Source organism: Orycteropus afer, unplaced genomic scaffold, assembly GCF_000298275.1.
Source record: "Orycteropus afer afer isolate SDZICR_OR568_19922 unplaced genomic scaffold, OryAfe1.0 scaffold00289, whole genome shotgun sequence".
In the NCBI taxonomy this organism is placed as follows: Eukaryota; Metazoa; Chordata; class Mammalia; order Tubulidentata; family Orycteropodidae; genus Orycteropus; species Orycteropus afer.
Genome location: NW_006921876.1, coordinates 2,539,661 through 2,560,165, shown reverse-complemented (window position 1 = coordinate 2,560,165; position 20,505 = coordinate 2,539,661). Strand labels below are relative to the sequence as shown.

Here is a 20,505-nt window from a genome sequence, read left to right as displayed (position 1 = left end):
CTCTGTAAATCTTCACCCAAATAAAAACAAATAAATTAAATAAATTAATTAATTAAAAAAAAAAAGAAAATCAATTAATTATCCTCATTATGTATGGAAGTAGATATTTTTTCAGCACCTTAATTGTGACAAAATCATTGAAGAATTTGTAAAAGCAAAGAAAAGAAAGAAATTTTTTTTAATTATAACATTTTAGAGATGAAAGATTTAAGAATAAAATATACTAAATTGTTTAAAAAAAAAGAGGATATGCAGCTAGTACAAAAATCCCTGGAGATAATTCCATGACATGTGTTGATTTCAGGTCCTTCTCTCTTGACTATGCTTAGAAGATGGGCCACGAGGGTCAGAAATCAATTTCCCATGCTTGGACACTGGCTCATCTCCTCCCCACCCTACCTCACCCTGTCTTCTCCAAGGACCTGCACAGAACAGGTAGAGGCCTGGGTCAGGCTTCATAGCATCTAACTGAGGGCCAAGGTCTGGAATAATCTGTCCCCCAATTCATTGAATGAACACTACTCCCATCCCCATCCACTTCCATCTCTGCCAAATATTTGCTAGTGAACTTCTGTTGGCAATTGACCCCATTGAAAGGGCTGGCAACCAGATCCTTGACTGCACTGAGAAAGAAAATGCTAGCACCATAACCACAGAAACCCCTTCTGTCCTGCTTTTGAGGAGGTCTGTTGAGGGGTGCTTAGCGGGGAGATGATCTAGGGCAAACCTCACGATATAATCACCTCAGAGAGCAGCATACAGCACAGACTCATCGACAAAGACTGCCCTTCTAGCTCACTAAGAATCAGATCGAGAGAGTTGCAGCTGGGGAGCTGGAGAAAATAAGGAAGGGTGAGGAAGGAAGAGAAAGAAACCTCCATAGAGAATTTCTCTGGGGTTGTTTGAACAGCAGTAGAAAGAGAGTTTTAGGACTTCTTACAGTAGCTTTTGTAGAAGTACAAATCCTTATTTGTAAGTGTAAATCAATGTGTTTTATTGCAGAAACTTGGGAAATGCCAAAAAGCACCAAAAAAAAATAAAGTTCATAATTATCCCAACACTCAGAGATAATCAGTCAATATTTAAGTTACTATTTTTCTAGTTCTCTTTCAATGGAGTAGTATATCTGTGCATGATATGTTTCTGATATTCATCTTTACTTTTTAACAAGAAAATGGAATCAATTTTCTCTCCCCTCCCCATGCAAACCTCAGCCTACATGACCATGAGACCAGAAGAACTAGATGGTGCCCAGTTACCATTGTCAACCACTCATACAGGGATCAGCTCAGGAGATCCTGGATAGAATGGGAGAAAAATGTGGAACAAAACTCAAAATCATAAAAAAAAAAAAAAAAAAGACCAGGTTTACTGGTCTGATAGAGACTGGTGAAGTCCCCAAGACTGTGGCCCCTAGTCATCCTTTGGGCCTAGAATTGAACTCACTCCTATGGCTTCCAGCCAAATAGCTGACAGACATGTAGGGTGAACACTTACACTAGGTAGGTACATTCCTTAGAACAATCACTCATTGGAGATCAGAAGAGAAATATTTGTACAGGGAGATAGCTCAGAGGGTAGGAATGGATAGGAAAGAAGGACATGGGAAAGATAACTACAGAGAGGAAGTGGGAAGAGAGCTGTTACATTATGGGGGTTGCAATCAATGTCATGAAATAAAATGTGTATGAAATGCTGTATTGAAATGAGTTTGCTTTGTAAGCTTTCACCCACTTCACAATATAAATAAATAAAGAAAGAAAGAAGTAGTAGCGAAAAATGTAAAATGATCCAAAAAGAAAATAGAATCACAGGTTACAAAGACTGTTGTACCTTACTCACTGTTTCTACGTATCTTAAAAACTCTGAAGATAAACATTAAAAAATATGTTTGCCAGGTTTATAAGCAGTTAGGATTTTATTTTATTATTTGTGTATCTTTGACTAGTAAAATTGAGCATTTATTTATATGTTATTGGTCATTTTTGTTTATTATTTTGCCAATTATCCATCCATGTTGTTCTTTTATAGATTCATAAAAGTACTTTATATATTAATTCTTTATTACAGATATTGCATATATTTCCCCCAGTTTATTGTTTTTGAATTTTATTTTATTGTGCTTTTATTGCCATGTCAAAGTTTCAAAAGTATATCTAATTAAATATTTCAATCTTTTCTTTTATGCCATTTACTGTTAACAGTTTGGTGAGTATTTTTCCAGGCATTTTCTATGAATATGCAAATATGTATATTTATCTATCTATCTATCTATATATATATATATATACACACACATAGAGAGAGTTAGAGATATAAAATTTTCCTGCACATTTAATATCATCATACACACAGTTCTGCCAATTGCTTATTTACTTACTAGGGTATTGTGGGTATCTTTCCACATTAGAATTTAAACATCTAATGTTAAACAGAGTATCCCATTGTATGAATTAACTATAATTTTATTAGACTAATTTTAAAATTTTTTTCATTTTCACACTTAAAGCTAAAAGTTATTCTGTATATGAGAAAAATAAAGACCTAAGTTTATTTCCATGGTGAATCAATTGCCCCAATACTGAAAAAAAAAAAACGCATTGCCATCAAGGAGACTCCAACTCATAGCAACCCTGTGTGTCACAGAGTACAGGTGCTTTATAGAGTTCTCTTGGCTGTAATCTTTATGGAAGTAGGTCACCAGGCCTTTCTTCCACTACTGTATATTAAATACCTTATCACATATTAAATGATAACTTTATCATATGTTAAATATTCATATATTAAAGTTTTCTTTTATGTACATCAGTAAGGTTTTTATTTTCTCTGTATAAATCTTGCATATTTCCTCAAGTTTATTCCTAGATGCTTCATGTTTTTGTTAAATTGTAAATGAGATTTTTAAAAGTTTATTTTCTAATTATTATTAATGTATAGGAAAGTATTGGTTGTGTGTACATTTTGTAATAGGTTGCCTTACTGGATTAGCCTAGTTTTTCAGTTGATTCTTTCGAATTTCCCAAGTAGGCAATCAAGTCTCCTGAATTATAATAATAATAATAATAGAGATAATAGTTTGGTTCTTTTATAATATTTATACTTTGTTTCTTTTTTTTCTCCTACTGCTTTGACTAGAACAAATTTTTGGCTATTATCAAACATACAGTTCTCTCTTCTGGATTCCTGTGTGTGTATGTGTGTGTGTGTGTAGATTTGTTGTTGTTGTTATGTGCTGTCAAGTTGGACCCGACTGATAGCGACCCCTCCTTGGGTTGCTGAGGCAGTATCCCTCCTTGGGTTGCTGAGGCAGTATCACTACAGAAGTAGATTGCCCAACCTTTCTTCCAAGGAGTGGCTGGTGGATTAGAACCATCAGCCTTCTGGTTAGCAGTCAAGTGCCTTAGGCACTATGCTACCAGAGCTCCCTGTGCACTGTGCTACCAGAGCTCCCTGTGTGTAGACTTATCACAATCAAAATCCAGTCCTTTCTCCTCTATTCAAACTGACTGTCAAGATAACCAGGACCTCTAAGTTGACAGATCAAATTGTCATATCTGCATCCTCATCTTGTCCTACTTTTCTGTAGCATTTACCACAGCTCATCACTATCTCCTTCTTGAAACATTTTCTGTTCCTGACTTTGTGGTACTTATTTTTCATGTTTTCCTCCTCATTCCTTGCTTTTGCAACCTCCTTTGATGGAATTTTTTCTCTTCTCAACGTTAGAATGTTGTAGAGTTCGGTAATGAGACCTCTTTCCTTCTCTATGTCTGCACTCTCCGTGGGTTATTTCATTATTCTATGGAGTTAAGGACCATCTATCAGCCAACAACTACCAAATTTATATAGCCAATCCTGCTTTCTTCTCTCAACTCCAGACTCAAATGATAAGTATATTTGATTGTCTTCTAGCATTCCAAACTTAATATACTGTCTTAGTTCTCTAGCACTGCTATAACAGAAATTCCACAAATGGATGGCTTTAACAAACAGAAATTTATTTCCTCACAGTTTAGGAGGCCAGAAGTCCAAATTCAGGGTTTGGCTCTAGGGGAAGTATTTCTCTCTCTGCCACTCCTCGGAAGGAAAATGGGGCAATCTACTTCCGTAGTGATACTGCCTCGGAAACCCAAGGAGGGGTCGCTATGAGTCGGGTCCGACTCCACGGCACTTAACAACAACAACAACAACAACAGGCTCTGTAGGAAGGTCCTTGCCTCATTTGAGTGTCTGTTCCTGCTGTCGTGGAACTTGGCAACTATCTTCCTCCATCTCTGCTTTTTGCTTTTCACATGCATGTTTAATCTCTTTTATATTTCACAACAGATTGACTCAAGGCGAACCTTACACTAACCTTGTCTCATTAACATAACAAAGACAACCCATTCCCAAATAGGATTATAAGCACAGGCATAGAGAATAGGATTTATAACACATAGTTTGGTGGAGGGGGTGGGGGGGCACAACATAACAATGTCTAAAACAGAACTTCATTTCTCCCTTCAAACGTTCTCCGCTCCTACTCTTCTCTATAAGGAGTTCCGGTGGTATAGTGCCTAAAGCATTTGACTGCTAGCCAGAAGGTTAGTAGTTCAAACCCACCAGCCACTCCATGGAAGGAAGATGGGACAACCTATTTCCATAAAGATTTGCTGCCTCAGAAACCAAACGGAGGTCACTGTGAGTCTGTATCGATTCAATGGCAGCGAGTTTGGGTTTTTTTGTTTTGTTTTGTTTTTCAGTCTTCTCTCTTTTCTTAAATGGCATTTGCCCAGTTGCCAAAGCCAAAACCAAAGAGTCATCCTTGATTTCTTTCCTCACCCACTCCTCACTGCCCTATCATCCAATCCATCAGCTAATCCTAATGATTCTATTTAAAAACACATCCACAATCCATCTACTTCTTTATATCCATTGTACTGTTCTATTTCAAGAATGAACATACACTCTTTATATACTACAATAGGCTCCTAATTGGCCTTTTTACTTCCTATATTGCCTCCATGTTAACCATTCATTCTTCACCCAGTAGCCAAAATAATATTTTTAAAAATGTAAATCAAAGCAAATCATTCTCCTGCTTAAAAACTTCCAATGGTTCTGCTTTGCATTTACAACAGAACCCCAACTCCTTATTCAGGCCAACAAAACCTTCTATGGTCTGGTCCCTGCCCAGCTCTTCAACCTGCCCTGTCTACCTTCCCCCTTGCTTCTTCCTAGCAGCAACTGCTTTCTTTCTATTCCTTAAATTCTAACTTTTCCAGCCTGAAGTACTGTGTGGTAGCTGTTTTCTCTTCTGCGATGCTTCCTCCCTCTTGCACCATCCTGGTGTTTTTTGGTTTTGTTTTGTTTTTTTTTTTTAATAATCATATAAGTAACCACAACTTGACATTTCCTCCTTTATTTTTTATTATCTGTGTGTCTCACATAGAGTAAAGGCTCCCTGAAGTATAGATAGATATGGCTCTCTTGCTCTCTGTTAGATTTCCAGCAACTAGAAGTTCTGGCATATACTGGGTGGTCAATAAATGCTTGTTGAAGGGATGATTCAATCTTCAAATATTCTCTGAGATTAGTACAGTTCCTGGCATAGAGTAAACTCTCATATGTATATTTGCTGAATTAATGGATAAGTTTCTCCATCTAAACTATAAACTTCTTGAGAGCAGACCCTAGGTTTTTAGTAATTACGAGGGGCAGGCAGGAGGGAGGAAGAAAGGGGAACTCACTATTTAGGAGTAGTTGAGGTTATGTTATGTTGTTGTTGTTATGCGCCATGGAGTCGGACGACTCATAGTGACCCCTCCTTGGGTTTCCAAGGTGGTATCACTACAGAAGCAGATTGCCCAAACTTCCTTCCGAGGAGTGGCTGGTGAGTTTGAACTGCCAGCCTTCTGGTTAGCAGTCAAGTGCCTTAGGCACTATGCCACCAGAGCTCCTGAGGTGATGTTAAGGGTGATGGAAATTGTTGGAAACAGATTATGGTGATGGATACAATTAATGTCACTAAACTATACATGTGAATAATGTTGAAATGGCAAATGTTTTGTTACATACATATTTACCACAATTTTAAAAAGAGTGGGGGAAAGTCTTTGCCTTATTATTTTTCTATCAAAATTCTAGCCATGTTGCTACATTCTTTTTGGTGAATCTGTTCTAGGATGCAACCTACATCCTGATCATGGTGGATCCAGATGCCCCCAGCAGGTCTTCTCCCACAGCTCGCTTCTGGAGACATTGGCTGGTAACAGATATCAGTGTAAGTAGCGAGGAGACACTTTCTGACTCATTTGGGATTATAGCTGGAAAAGTATCATACTGTCCAGTTCTCAGCTCTCATGCAGGAGAGTTGGACACTGTTAAAAGTGAGGCTGTCTGTCAGACTGTCCCCAGCACCCACCTGTCACTGCCCCTCCTAAGTTTTCTAGCAGTTTCAAAAACCACCCCAGGGCCCATGGTGTGCTGATGAACCAGCTCTTAGGAAAAGAAGGCCCTGATTTGCACTGTGTTGCTGATTTCTATGGTATACCTTCTACCACTGTGGTCAATTTCAAGCAACTGACAATTTAATGAGTAACTTACAAAGTTCCTAAAACTTTGACAATTGGCTTCCACAGCCAGGGCCTGAATTTGGGACACTGGGTGGTTCTGTGCAGTCCAGGTAGCAGAACTGGCAGGGTAGTCCTGCAGAAGTACCCTCTCTTGATGGCCAAGGGGTAGGCAAGAGATGCAGTGATTTTCTTTTCTTCTTACAGAGATAAGTGGCCACCCCTTATCTTTGTCCCTCTGTCTTCCCTATAGTTGTGAAGCGTGTGGCTCACCTTTTCCAGAGTAGATCTGAGAAACAGATTTGGAGAATTGGTAGTAGGTTTGTTAGTGTCATCATGCTTGGTAAAGTGGAGAGTCAGTGAAAAAAAAAAGACCCTCAACAAGATGAATTGACACAGTGGTCGCAACAATGGGCTCAGACATCCCTACTATTGTGAGGATGGCACAGAAATGGGCAGCATTTTGTTCTGTTGGGCTTAGGGCTGCTATGAGTTGGAACTAACTCTACAGCACCTAATAACAACATCTTAGTTTCTTAGTGTGCTGTAACAAAGCTACTGCAAGTAGGTGCCTTTAAGGAACAGAAATTTTTTCTCTGTCAGCTCTGGGGTAAAATCCTTGTCTCTTTTCAACTTTTGTTCTTCTATTCCTTGTCCATCTCCACGTGGCATCAGTCTCCCCCAGTTGTTCTTGCTTGCTCTGTGCCTAAATTCCTCTTTATACCTCACAAGTGATTGGCTTAAGACACTCTACACGCATTTGGCCTTGTTAACATAACAAAGAAAACCCTATTCCCAGATAGGATTGTTTCCACATGTATAGGAATTAGAATTTACAACACATATTATCAGGGGACACAGTCCATAACAGTGGACATTATGTGAAATAAAAAAGGGTCCCATTGCCAATCAAGTTTTGGACACTCTGAGTTAAGCTGTTAAACTCTGGGTTAATCCCATTCCTCAGTGAAGGACTTTTTGGAGCTTTTAATATTAGGATATAAACTATTACAAAAAAAAAAAAAAAACCTACCATTAAATCAATTCTGAGTCATAGAGACCCTATAGGACAAAGTAGAACTGCCCCATAGAGTTTCTAAGGCTGCACATCTTTATGGTAGCAGACTGCTACATGTTTCTCCCACAGAGTGGCTGGTGGGTTCGAACTGCCAACCTTTTGGTTAGCAGCTGAGTGCTTTAACCACTGTCCATCAGGGCTCTTAATATGAACTGTGGCAGGGGAACTTATTTTTCAATCTTGTCTGACAATTACATCTTTTCCTCATAAACGCCTGGCAGTGCAATTTGGGAAAAGCTACACTAGCTTAAAGCATTCATATATTTGTGCCTAGAAAACTTGCTCGTGGTTTTTGCAGACTGCACAAAGACATAGTCTCCATAAGATAGTGGGAACCCAGAATTAGAAAAACTGAGCCTGAACCTAGGCTTATCTGGTTACCAATTCCATGGCCTCTGTCAAGTCATGTGGAATCTCTCTGGGCCTTTGTTTCTTTATCCATAAAATGGAAACGAGTTTACATACTTTATGTGGTAGGTATGAGGATCCAATGAGATAATGTATTGACACCATTTTGTAAAACAGAGACTACCACAAATTATAAAGAATTTGTATTTTTCTTTCTAGAATTACAGGAAAGGGTATCAGTCTGAACTAGCTATTGATTTTGCTGACCAAGGCAGGCACTCACAACCACTGGAATGTGGAGAGGAGTGGGAGGAGTTACCCCAGCAGCCAACCCGTGCCCCTGTGACCACAGGTCCTTCCCAGGACTCTCTCCTTAGAGAACTCCTGGCATAGGCCCTGGAAGCAGCTCCCCCTCTAGCTTCTTCAACTCCAAGCCAGGCTCCTGAGAGAAAGCATGGAGCATGTTCCAACACACTTCGTGGCTGAGTGCACCCCAGGCTGGCAAAGAGCCTTGGAAACACCATAAAAGGCAGAGTTGAGAGAGATTCATGCCATCAAGGAAAGGAGGGGAATTGAAGGCCAAAAAGGAAAAGAGATTGGACCTGACTCCAATCGAGAGATTGCCATTATCTGGATTTGGAATTCCTCAACTGTCTTAGTTTCTTAGTGCTGCTATAACAGAAATACCACAAGTGGGTGGCTTTAACAAACAAATTTATTTTCTCACAGTTTAGGAGGGTAGAAGTTTGAATCCAAGGCACTGGCTCTAGGACAATTCTCTGTCAACTCTGGGGGAAAATCCTCTTCTTAGCCTCTCTTGTTGTTGTTGTTGTTGTTTGCCATCGAGTCAGCCCTGACTCATAGCGACCCCTCCTTGGGTTTCCGAGGCAGTATCACTACGGAAGTAGGAATGCCCAGCCTTCCTTCCGAGGAGTGGCTGGTGGGTTTGAACCGCCAGCCTTCTGGTTAGCAGTCAAGTGCCTTCTTCATTCCTTAGTGATTTCCACATGGCATCTATCTTTCCACCATTTATGCTTGCTTCTCTGTGCCTAATCTGCTCTTTTTAAATCTCAAAAGTTAATGGGTTTAAGACACACCCTACACTGATATGACCTCATTAATATAACAAAGAAAACCCTATTCCCAAAAGGTGTTGTGGGTTAGGATTCCAACAAGTATTTGTTGGAGAAATGGGGGTGGGGGACCCAATTTAATCTGTAACAGGAAATGTCATGGGCACTGACACTCTCAGGAAAGAAGATTACTCTGAACATCACATTCATAGTCAACCCCAAGCACACGGGATTTCTGTAAGATGGTTCTACCAGGCAATTTAGATGCTAGAGTTCAAAAGCAGTTATGATTGACTAATTCCAGAGTCAAGGGGGTCTTGGGACTAATGAGCTGCTTCTCTTTTAAGCCTGAAGCCCCCCCTCCCCTCTTTCCTCACCCCAGCACCACTCAGAGCAGTTCTCTCACACAGGCTCAGCAGCCCCGCTTAGAAGTGGAGCAGGTGGCAGGTGGCAGCTGTCCAGCAAGGCTGCTAAACCACAGAGCTTACCAGGGACACCTGCCGGGGTGCAGCTTTTAGCCTTCCCCCTTCAGGCCAGAGAAGGCTTGGGTTTCAGTCACATTTTCACCCACTTTCTCTAATCTGAGTGGCTAGCAGGAAGTGGCGGCTCTCTTGAGCTATATCCACTTGGTCCTGCCCACCAGCTCCCAGAGTCCACCAGCTCAAAAACACAAATATGGTATAAATCAAACTCTTGTAAGTCTCAGCTTCTTGACCTCAGCCAAAGGAAGAGAGGGTTCTAATCACACCCAAAAGTTCTTCCTTTGTGTTGTTGTTATGTGCTGGTTAGCTGTCAAGTGCCTTAGGCACTAGACTACCAGAGCTGCTGCTAAGTGAGTCACAACCATTAGTGTGCATTAGCATCCACCAATGAGTTTATTGAAATGCAAATTCCTAGGTACCACCACCACCACCACCACAACTGGTTTGCAGAACTTTTAACTTTTAATCTAGAAAGACTAACCAAAACAAACCCACTGCCATCAAGTCAATTCCAACTCATAGCAACCCTTTAGGACACAGTAGAACAGCCCATCAGGTTTCTAAGGCTGTACATCTTTGCAGAAGCAGACTGCCTCCTCTTTCTCTCAGGAAACAGCTGATTGGTTCAAACCACCAATTTTTTGGTTAACAAATGTTTAAAACACTAAGGCACCAGAACTCCATTAAGTTTTTAAAAATGTGTCTTTAGGTTACAACTTTATTTCCGGATAGTGAAGGGGATGATATAAATTATTTGTTACAAAAATGAGATTAGAGTCTGATGGAGTTGAGAACCACTTTCAGATTATGTGCTACTTTCCAACTATAATGTTTTGTCCATGGTAGGTTCAGTGTTTGTTGAGTTGGTCAATTTATGGTTCTCAAATTGCTTTTTGTGGATTGATTACATTTTTGTGCACATTGATTGCATTTGATCACTACAGCAAGTGTGTAAACTGACAAGACAGATATTGTTCCCATTTTACGGATGAGAGAATTAGAAGAGATGTTAGCTTGCCCAGCCAATGCTGCTGGGGCTTTGACAAGAGTGTATAATTTTATTTGTACGAGTCTAGTGCCTTTGTCTATTATATTTCTATACTACTCGTTCATATAATATAAAATATAATAATCTAAAGCTATCACATGTGTGAAAAAGTCTGCATATCCCTGCTGGTATTTCTTTTAGTTTTTATTTATTTATTTATTTGTTGTTGTTGTTGTCAAGAAGGGCATCTACATTTAAGAAGCATCCAGAAGAAGTTTAGTAACTTGAAGGAAGACCGCAGAGTCCAATGTCAGGATGCCTTGGTTGTTGTTAATATCATCCATTTTGTAGAGCAATTTACAAGTGAAAAGTGCTTTTGAAACTTTCTTTTGATACTCAGAGTAATTTTGTGAACTAAGCGTTAACCCCATTTTATAACTGGAAGAAATGAAGCTTGGAGAGGTGGAATGAAACAGACTGTCAGCTAGTCATTTGTAGATGTGGGTCTTCAAGACAGGCCTCCTGATTCCCAACCACATGCCCTTTCTTGTATACCATGTGGTCTGAGTTTACATCCCATCTCCACCATCAGTTCCACTGTGGCCGAAGCCAGGCCACCATGTCCGAAGGTAGTATGGGAAACATCATCTCTGTGTTCTCCCCACCCCTATCCCCAGCCCTCCGTATGATAGAAAGACAACAATTCACTCCTCGACCTTTCTTTTAGTTACCCTTTATGGGTAGATATGTCCAGGGTATCCTCCCCAAGGAACGCTATCTTGGCAAGTAAAAGAGTCCTAGTAAGCATTTTGCAACTCATACAAAGGAAGCCCCACATATTGTCATCATCCAAGCAGCATTGGCAGTAAGGCACCTCATACAAATCACTGCAGACACAGAGTGAAGATGGGCCACAAAGGCCAACTTGGTGGTGTCTAGGCTGGCATTGATATTCAAGGGACCAATCTAAATGGCCGTGGAAGCCCCTCAGTAAAGACAATTTGGGGATGATCTGATAAGGTTGAAACACTAATCAGTGTCTAGGAATACAGGAAATAGCTTCAGCTCTCTAGGGAGAGCCTGGGAGGGTCTAGTATATGGTAGGGTGAATCTCTAGACCTGAGGACAACTTAAGTGAAAACTAGAAATTAGGGAGGAGTCTGTCAGTAAGGACCAGGCATCCATGATATCCCTTATTCATTTAATTCAACAAAAATTTATCGAACACCAATATACAAGTTAGGAGCAAGTACTGCTGTAGTTTGAATCCCAGTCTGTGATCTCGGGCAAGTAGCAGTCTCTCTGGCCCTCAGTATGTTGTTATCTGCTGTGTAAATTCCCCCTGACTCATGGTGACCCCATGCACAATGGGACTGGATTGTTGTGATTCATAGTTTTTGTTGGCTGATTTTTCTAAGTCATAGATTGCCAAGCCATTCTTTGTGGTGCACTTCAGTCTGGAAGCTCTGATATTCAACATTATAGCAGCAACATGCAAGCCTTCACTGACAGAAAGGTGGTGGCTGTACATAGGTGTTGTGGTTGGAATTGAACCTGAGTCTCTTGCATGGAAAGTGAGAATGCTACTACCAGTGAACCACCAAGGCCTCCTCACTGTACTCACTTATAAAGTATACTCCATATACTCACTTATAACAGTTATTTTAAGTGCTTAGAACAGTGTCAGAAACACATACTCACTGCCATGGAGTCAGATTTGACTCATAGTGACCCCTCCTTGGGTTTCTGAGGCAGTATCACTACAGAAGTAGATTGCCCAACTTTCCTTCCAAGGCATGGCTAGTGGGTTTGAACCGCCAGCCTTCCGGCTGGCAGTCAAATGCCTTAGGCACTATGCCACCAGAGCTCCCGAGAAACACATAGTGAGTTCTATATAAGTGTTTGCTGTTGTATTGTGTTATGTTATGTTATGTTATGTTATGTTATGTTATGTTATGTTATGTTGTTATGTTATGTTATTACTTCTCTAAGTCAGGCATTGGAGCTACAAACATGAACAAAATAGATGAAGTCTGTGCCCTCACAGGGTTTCTGTTCTATGAGGCAGAGGAAGGAGGTGGCAGCATGATGGTATGACAAGGACATCAAAGGATCTCTCAGATACCACTTCCTATATCCTGTAGGTTCTCATTAGCTCAGGGACAAGATCAAACCTGGCCACACTAGGAAGGCAGGAACTAATATCTAGAGCACAGTCATTTTCCATCCCCTGTTGGAAAATTTCTCATTGACAAAAGAGATTTCTAATTGAGCACTGACAGATAACACCTTTCTCTCTCCAGTGCTACATCCTCAGCTTTTCCTTAAACATGTTTTTCAGTTCTAGTTCAATCTAACTAATAATCATCTTGCTAAGGCCTAATTAAGATATCAATTAATTTATATCATTCATTTCATAAGAAATGCTTATTGGTTCATCTTCTATTTGTCTCTGAAATTAGTGCTCAGGGCTTTTCATGCAGATATTTTCATTCGACTCTTTATTGTTAATGAGAATATTGAACACAGGAAGATGGTATATTAATACTTTCCACGAAGAATATCATGATGGGTGACAAAGAACACTAAGAACAATTAAGGAGACAAGAGTACCTTTTTACTTCCAAAAAAGAAAATCTTCCTAGAAACCGTCAATGATTCTAAAATTTGCCCTGAATATCTTTTTTGTTTCAAGAAAGAAAAAGAAATGACAAGTTCATGGTTCACTTTCATTCAGTGCCCTCAACCTTTGGCTGCTGTAAATGCAACCAATTCTAGGTGGAATTAACTGGACCTCCAAGGTTTCAATACCCTCATCTATTTTTGGATATGTTTGAATTTTTCCATAATTATCATGTTTTCTTAAAAGGACCTCTGAGTGTGTTGGGTGAATAAGATAAATGGCAAACACAGTGAATAGGGCAAGGATTATAGCCCTCTGCTTTCATTATGGGGTTGGCATGAATTGAGATCCTTGTGTTTGAATCCTAATCCTACTGAATGATCTCAGGCAAGTGACTTGGCCTCTTTGAAACTGGCTCCTTGTCTGTAAAACTGACACAAATCCTTATTCTTCAGTATTGAGACAAGGAGAAAAGGAAATTAGATATGCAAAGAAGAGAAGCCTCCCCAGAGAGAAGCACTATAGACAGTGGCACATTTATCCTTGTTCCTAATAAATTGAGCAGCAAATCCTGCAGAAATTTAAAATATTATATATATATATATATATATGGGAGCTCTGGTGGCATAGTGCCTAAGGCATTTGACTGCTAACCAGAAAACTGTCAGTTCAAACCCACCAGCCACTCCTCGGAAGGAAGGTTGGGCAATCTACTTCCGTAGTGATACCGCCTCAGAAACCCAAGGAGGGGTTGCTATGAGTCAGATCTGACTCGATGGCAGTGAGTTTTGTTTAGTATATATATATATATATATAGAGAGAGAGAGAGAGAGAGAGAGAGAGAGAGAGAGAGAGAGTTATATAGTTACATAGTTATATAGTTATAATTATATGGTAATTTTGTCAGAAGGGACAAAATTAGTCCCTGGAGAAGGATATCATGATTCTTGGTAAAGTAGAGGGCCAACGAAAAAGGAGAAGACCCTTAACGAGATGGATTGACACAGTAGCTGTGACAATGGGCTCAAGCATAGCAAGTATTATGAGGATGGTGCAGGACTAGGCAGGGTTTCGTTCTGTTGTGTGTAAGCTTGCTATGAATCAGAGCTGGCTCAACGGCACCTAACAACAATAGCAATGACAATAGATATAAAATATGTATGTATGTAATAGATGTATGTGTGCACTATATATGTACATATACATATATCTATAATACGATTTTTCTATATGCCCATCACCAAGCTAATGATAAGTAAACAGAAGAACAATAAATGATCTTTCTCAAGACCACAGATTCAGATGAAGAGGTCAAACGAGGAGCTGGGCTTAATATTTATTTATTTATTTAGACGGGTGTTTTGGGTTTTGTGGCTGGCATTTGTGCAATTGTCTATGTGTGCTTTGTCCCATATTCTCATTGCTTGTTTTAAGTAATAAACAACTGCAAGACCTAGCTTAAGCTCCCTAAGATTCAGGTCTATGGATCGATCTTAAAGGGTGTTTATGGGCTGACACAAGAGGTGACCTGAGTGACAAACCAGACTTGTTGTACATGGCCACCCAGAAGGGCAGAGGAAAGAGCCTGGATTTTGGGGTCAGATGTACCCATGGAGGAGCCTAGCTCTACCGTTTATGGATGGGAATCTCCGAGTCTCAGTTTGTTTGTTGTTGTTGTTTTAATCATTAAAATGGAGACGATAATAATGTCTATTCCCTAATGTTCAATGACATTAAGGCTCTTGACAATAATTGTTGTTAGTTGTTTATGAGTCATCTACCACTCACTGCCACCTGATATGTGACAGAAAGCAACACTGCCCAGACCTGTGCCATCTTCCATCACATTGCTATGCTTGACCTTCATTGTGGCCACTGTCAATCCAACTCATTGAGGGTTTCCCTCATTTCTGTTCACCCTCTACTATACCAAACATGATGTCTTTTTCTAGGACTCCGTACATGTGATTTTCTCTCTACCGCCCCCAACTTTGAGATCAGCACCTACTTCTGATTTAGCCACTTCCTCTAGGCTGTTGGACTCATATTTTGCAAAGCAAAAATTCTAGGCAATGCCCTAACATAGAAGCCCTCTGGTAAAAAACAGCTTGTGCTTTTGCCTGTGGACTCGAGGTGAACTCAGGCTCAGCCTGAAGACCTGGTGCCACCCAGGATTGCTTTGGTGGAGGTGGTAGTGTGTGTGGTGGGGTGGGAGGTCCCATCATTCAGCCTCTGGCAATTGCCCAGTGACCCCAAATATGTTTTTATAGACCAGATAAGGCCCCTTGGAGTCATCCCTGTCAATGGCCACAGCCTGCAGCTGGGCTGTAAGCAATGGCCTTTAGGAGTTGCTTTTCCTGTTTGCTACACTGACCTCCCAGCAGCAGCTCAGCAGGCACTTCCTCCCCAGCTATTTCTGCTTTTATTTTCAAGACAACCCAGCACCCCTCACCATTTCCTTATCACTAACAGTCCCCACTTTGCTGTCTTTGTCCCACCCCAGAGATGCCTTCGCTCCCATTCAAAATAATTTAAATAAAATGTTGTTACAAAGTGGAATATTATCTTTTGATGAATGTTTTTAAAGCCCTTTAGGTTTTCATGGTAATTTGCGGTGTAAAATTATTTAGAGATAAGAGCCAAATTAGCTTTCGTATGCTGAGGTCGCTGTGTCCTGTTATCCATGTGAGCAGTGTTTAAATATAATCAGCCCTTAGACTAATGCAGCATAATTGTTCATTTGAAATAGCTTTTTATACTCCATTCAATGAGTCATTAAAATATTCAAGGGATAATGCAGTGAATTGGAAATGAATTTATCATATTATTCCATACATACTGTAGTGCTTCAGGTAACTAAGGAGAAAGGGAAAGAGAGAGAGAGAGAATATGAATATAAAGTATACAGGCAGGAAGGGAGCCAGTGTATACGAGGACTATGATAAACAAAGCTTTTTACTTGGTTTATGGGAAGTATGTACAGAGAGGCTGACTGGGAGGGGTGAGTAAAAAAAAGTGCTGTTCTTCAAGCAGGTCTTTCTCTCTCTCTCTCTCTCAGCACTCTGAGAATCTGCTTCACCACGGCTCCGCTGTTAACTTATTTTTATCAAATATGTTTATATCAGAAAGTCGTTATGGAAACCAATTCTGCCATCCAGGAGAATTCCTGGATCAGGCAGAAAACACTCTTTCTCTCTCTCTCTGTCACACACATATATACCTACAGATACACATATATATACATGCACAAGCACACACATATATACATACACACTCATTCACACACTCACTTCATACACACACACACACATACATAGACACCCAAAAGAGAACAGGCATAGTATTGCTTACCAAACTCTGAACTCAGTTCTTATGGGGACAGAGGGTAACACGTGGCTCCTTTTCATGGGCAAAGCTGTAAAATGGATAAGACCAAGGACAACAATCCAAATCCACCCCTGCCCTAATGTGAGGAACCTGGGCTCACCTTTCCACTGGCCTCAGCATTCCCTCTATCCCTGAGCAGATGCCTTTAGGAAACGACAGTGGGTGAAGGGGGCAGGGGCCTGTAACAACATATTTGAAACACAATGATTCTTCCTTGATTCCTGGAAAGTTACGCTAGTTTGTGTTTATGCCACACCTGGAATAATGTCTTCTCTTCTGGCCACACTATGTTAGGAGAGATAGTGACTAACATGAGGAAAGCAACCAGAATGGAGAGGGTCTCTAGAAATCATATCAGGTGAGCAGCAACTGACAGAAGTAAGGGTGTTTAGCCTGGAACAACTAAGGGAAGGCATGACAACTACCTTCATAAATTTCATTGGCAAACAAGGTTTTGTTCCACTGGGCAGAATTAGGACCAAAGGGTCAAATTTACATGGAAGTGAATTTTGCCTCCATATAGGAATTTCTAATCCTTTGAACTGCCTAAAAATTGAACATATATAGAGGAGTGAGCTTCTCATCACTGAAAGTAACTATTCCTGGATGATGCAGGGAATTTGTCCACTGATTAGAAGGCTAGAACAGGTAACTGTGATCTGTACCCCTTGGCATCTCCAGGATTTGCGCCTGCCGCATATCCTCTCATATCCAGAAACTGTCTTGTTAAGTCTTACATCCATGTAATACATTGGAAGCAACAATAAAAAGGAGAAGAACAAGTGAAAGAAAAAGAAAGAAAAACATTTGTGCACTGAGGAAGGGAGAAAGCCAAGGAGGGTTCTCTATGAGTCGGATCCAACTCAATGGCAGTGAGTTTGTTTTTGGTTTTAGAGGAGTTAAGCAACTTGCCCAAGGTTTCACAGCTAGAAAGTGGGTGAACTGAGATTTGAATCCAGAGCCTCCACGCATAATCATGACACTGCACCACTTCTCCAGAGTTTGGGTCAATTCTACTCCCTTGGCCCAATCCATGTGACAACATACATCAGGGCCAGTGTGGATGCTAAGAGGCAGTGGTACTAATGGGAGTGATGTGGTTGGGGATTGGTGCCCCCTCTGCCTTGAGCCTCCATTCTTTGCCCACCCACCTCAGCTTTGGCACAGCCCTAAATCTGGGCCTTCAATTGTAGGATGGACCGATGAGATAGATTCTCCTACTTCCTGTGGACAAATTATTTACCTGCCTGTTTCCTCACCTGCAAAAGATGATAATAACATTAACCTCATGGGGATGTTGTGAGGATTCAATGAGATAAAATCTGTAAAGCACACAGCACCTGGAACTTAGTAGGTGCTGCATATATGCTGTTTCCCTACTCCTTCCATCCCCTCTCACCTTAAGTCCTCTATAAAAACCAAACCAAACTCACTGCCATCAAGTAAATTCTGACTCACAGTGACCCCCATTGGGTTTCCTACGCAGTAAATCTTTACAGAAGTAGCTTGCCCAATCTTCCTGCTGCAGAGTAGCTGGTGGGTTTGAACCACGAACTTTCTGGTTAGCAGTTAAATAAATGCCTTAGGCACTACACCATCAGAGCTCCTTAACACCTCTATAGAAGTATGGAAAGCTGAGCCTTTGATTGTAAGGAACATATGTTACTTCCAAGAGGTCAGATAGGGCTGACCAGGAGAGTGAGATGCCCATGTTGTTATCATTTAAGAGAACTTGAGGAAGAAAAAACACTAACGGGCATCAGATACAACAGGCAAGAGTTGGAGCCAACTATGGAATTTGTACTGTGCTCAGTACTGTGGCTATTAAAAAAAAAAAGAACACCAATAAATATTTGATAGCTTGGGCAATACTACTTCCGTAGTGATACTGCCTCAGAAACCCAAGGAGGGGTCGCTATGAGTCGGGGCCGACTTGACGGCAAACAACAACAACAACAAATGTTAGATGAATTTAAAATGATGTTTCTTTTGGTCAATTGGAAAGACAAGGCCAACAGATAGGAAATAATTAGAGAGCAGTACTCAGAGGTATAGAGTCAAGTCTAACTGGGCTATTTAGACTCAAATAGCTATGAGAGTTCAGAGCACACTCCCCTTCTCTGTGGCAAACTACTCCTCCTTCAAGGCTCAGCTCAAATGTCACCACCACTGAAAGGCCTGCTCTGCCGCCCCCAGACTAAGCGACTCAGCCCCGCCCTGTGCTTCTACCACACTAAGTTGAACCTCAATTATAGCCCTCATCACACGGGTTTGTTATTATTTATGAGTATCTTTTCCCTATCAGATCATGAATTCCTGGAGAGCAGAAATGTGGATTGTTCTTATTATAGTCCCCAGCACTTACCACAGCACCCAGCACATGAAAGGCTGGGTAAATGTTGGCTGAACAAGTAAAGGAAGGAAGGAAGGAATAGACAGATGGGTAGATGGATGGATGGGTAGTGGTTGAGTAGGTGGATGGATGGATGGATAGATGGAGGTGTCTGGACTGGAGCACTCCAGTGACTCCACAAGAAGGGATGGAGCTGGGCCTTGAATTAGGAGCAGGCCTGGAAAAGACAGAGGCTCAAAAGACTGTGTTTCAGGAAGAGAGGAGTACAACTAAAAGCTCAGACTTTTGAACAAAGTGGGAAAAAAGATAATCATAAACATGGGATTGAAACAAGATAGCTGGGTTAAATGAAGCCCTTATCACCTCTCTAGATTGTTATTGTAAGTCTCTTACCTGGTTCCCTTCCTATAATTTCACTCCCCATAAAAGTATCCAGCCTTCTTTCATAGGAATGAATAATTTTTCCCAATCTAAACATGATCGTTTTACTTCCCTATTTGAAGCCCTACTGTGACCAGCATCTCAGGATAGAGTCCTGTCTCTTTACTCAAGGCCTATGAGGCCCTGGCTCCTGTCTGCCTACATGCCCTCACTGAACATGCACTGCCACTGAACTGTCTGTGGTTTCTCAAACCTTCTATACTCTCTCAGGCCTCTCTGGACCATTACTTACTCTGTTCCCTCTTCCTAGAAAGCTTGTCTCCAATCTGCGAACACTTAGTTGCCTTAAGTGGGTTAAGATTGCTAGACGAATTATACTTCAGGGTCCAGAATGAGCTTGTATTTTTTGGAAATTGAAATCATTTCCAGAAACAGAAAAGGAAATGTGGATTCTAGAATTTAGGCTCATTCATGTACTATCAATCCCCATCAAAATTCAACAGTTTAATAAGCAGATGGTCTGTGACAACAGAGAAAAGAAAACAGTGAACAGCAGAAGTCAGCATAGGTTCACTAAAAATAAGTCACACCTGACCACTCACATTTGTTTGTTGATAAATACACAGGTCTGATGAGCCAGGAGAAAGCTGGAAGCACAGTACAACTTGACTGACCAAGCCAATCATGGTAACCTTATGGGCAAGAGAGAGGCATATGGTTTCAGTTACTGTGGTGTTAGGTGGATTTTTGGCTTGTTAAAGAAACCTCACCTGATGATACCTGACTGATGAATCAGTGTCAGCCTTGAAGCTGATCCCTGGTGACATGCCACAGGATTCTGGCATAAGCCTTACATTGTTCAATACTTTTATAAGGAGCATACTCACCAACTTTGTAGGTCATACAAACTTTTAAAGAATAGCTAATATGGAAAATAATAATAATAATAAACAAACTCACTTCCCTCAAGTCAAGTTTGGTTTATAGCGACTCCTCCTTAGTTTCTGAGGCTGTATCTCTACGGAAGTAGATTTCCCAGTCTTCCTTCTGAGGAGTGGCTGGTGGGTTTGAACCACCAGCCTTCTGGTTAGCAGTCAAATGCTTTAGGCACTGCACCTATGATGGTGACATAAAATAGTTAATTGTGGCAAATTGCAAGGATGGACCTCACTGAAAAACTTAAACTTAGGAATGATTAATCTAAATTTTTACATTTGGATTCCAAATCAAATTGTACATTG

At 40.7% G+C, this 20,505-nt stretch overlaps 1 protein-coding gene across 1 annotated transcript in view; it reads left to right on the top strand.

The window, feature by feature from the left end:
• Nucleotides 1-20,505, top strand: part of PEBP4 (phosphatidylethanolamine binding protein 4) — a 360,168-nt gene that overhangs the window by 177,908 nt on the left and 161,755 nt on the right. The window contains exon 3 of the mRNA XM_007950834.1: nucleotides 6,164-6,262. Coding sequence (XP_007949025.1) covers nucleotides 6,164-6,262 — 99 coding nt within the window. The remainder of the gene's footprint in view (nucleotides 1-6,163; nucleotides 6,263-20,505) is intronic.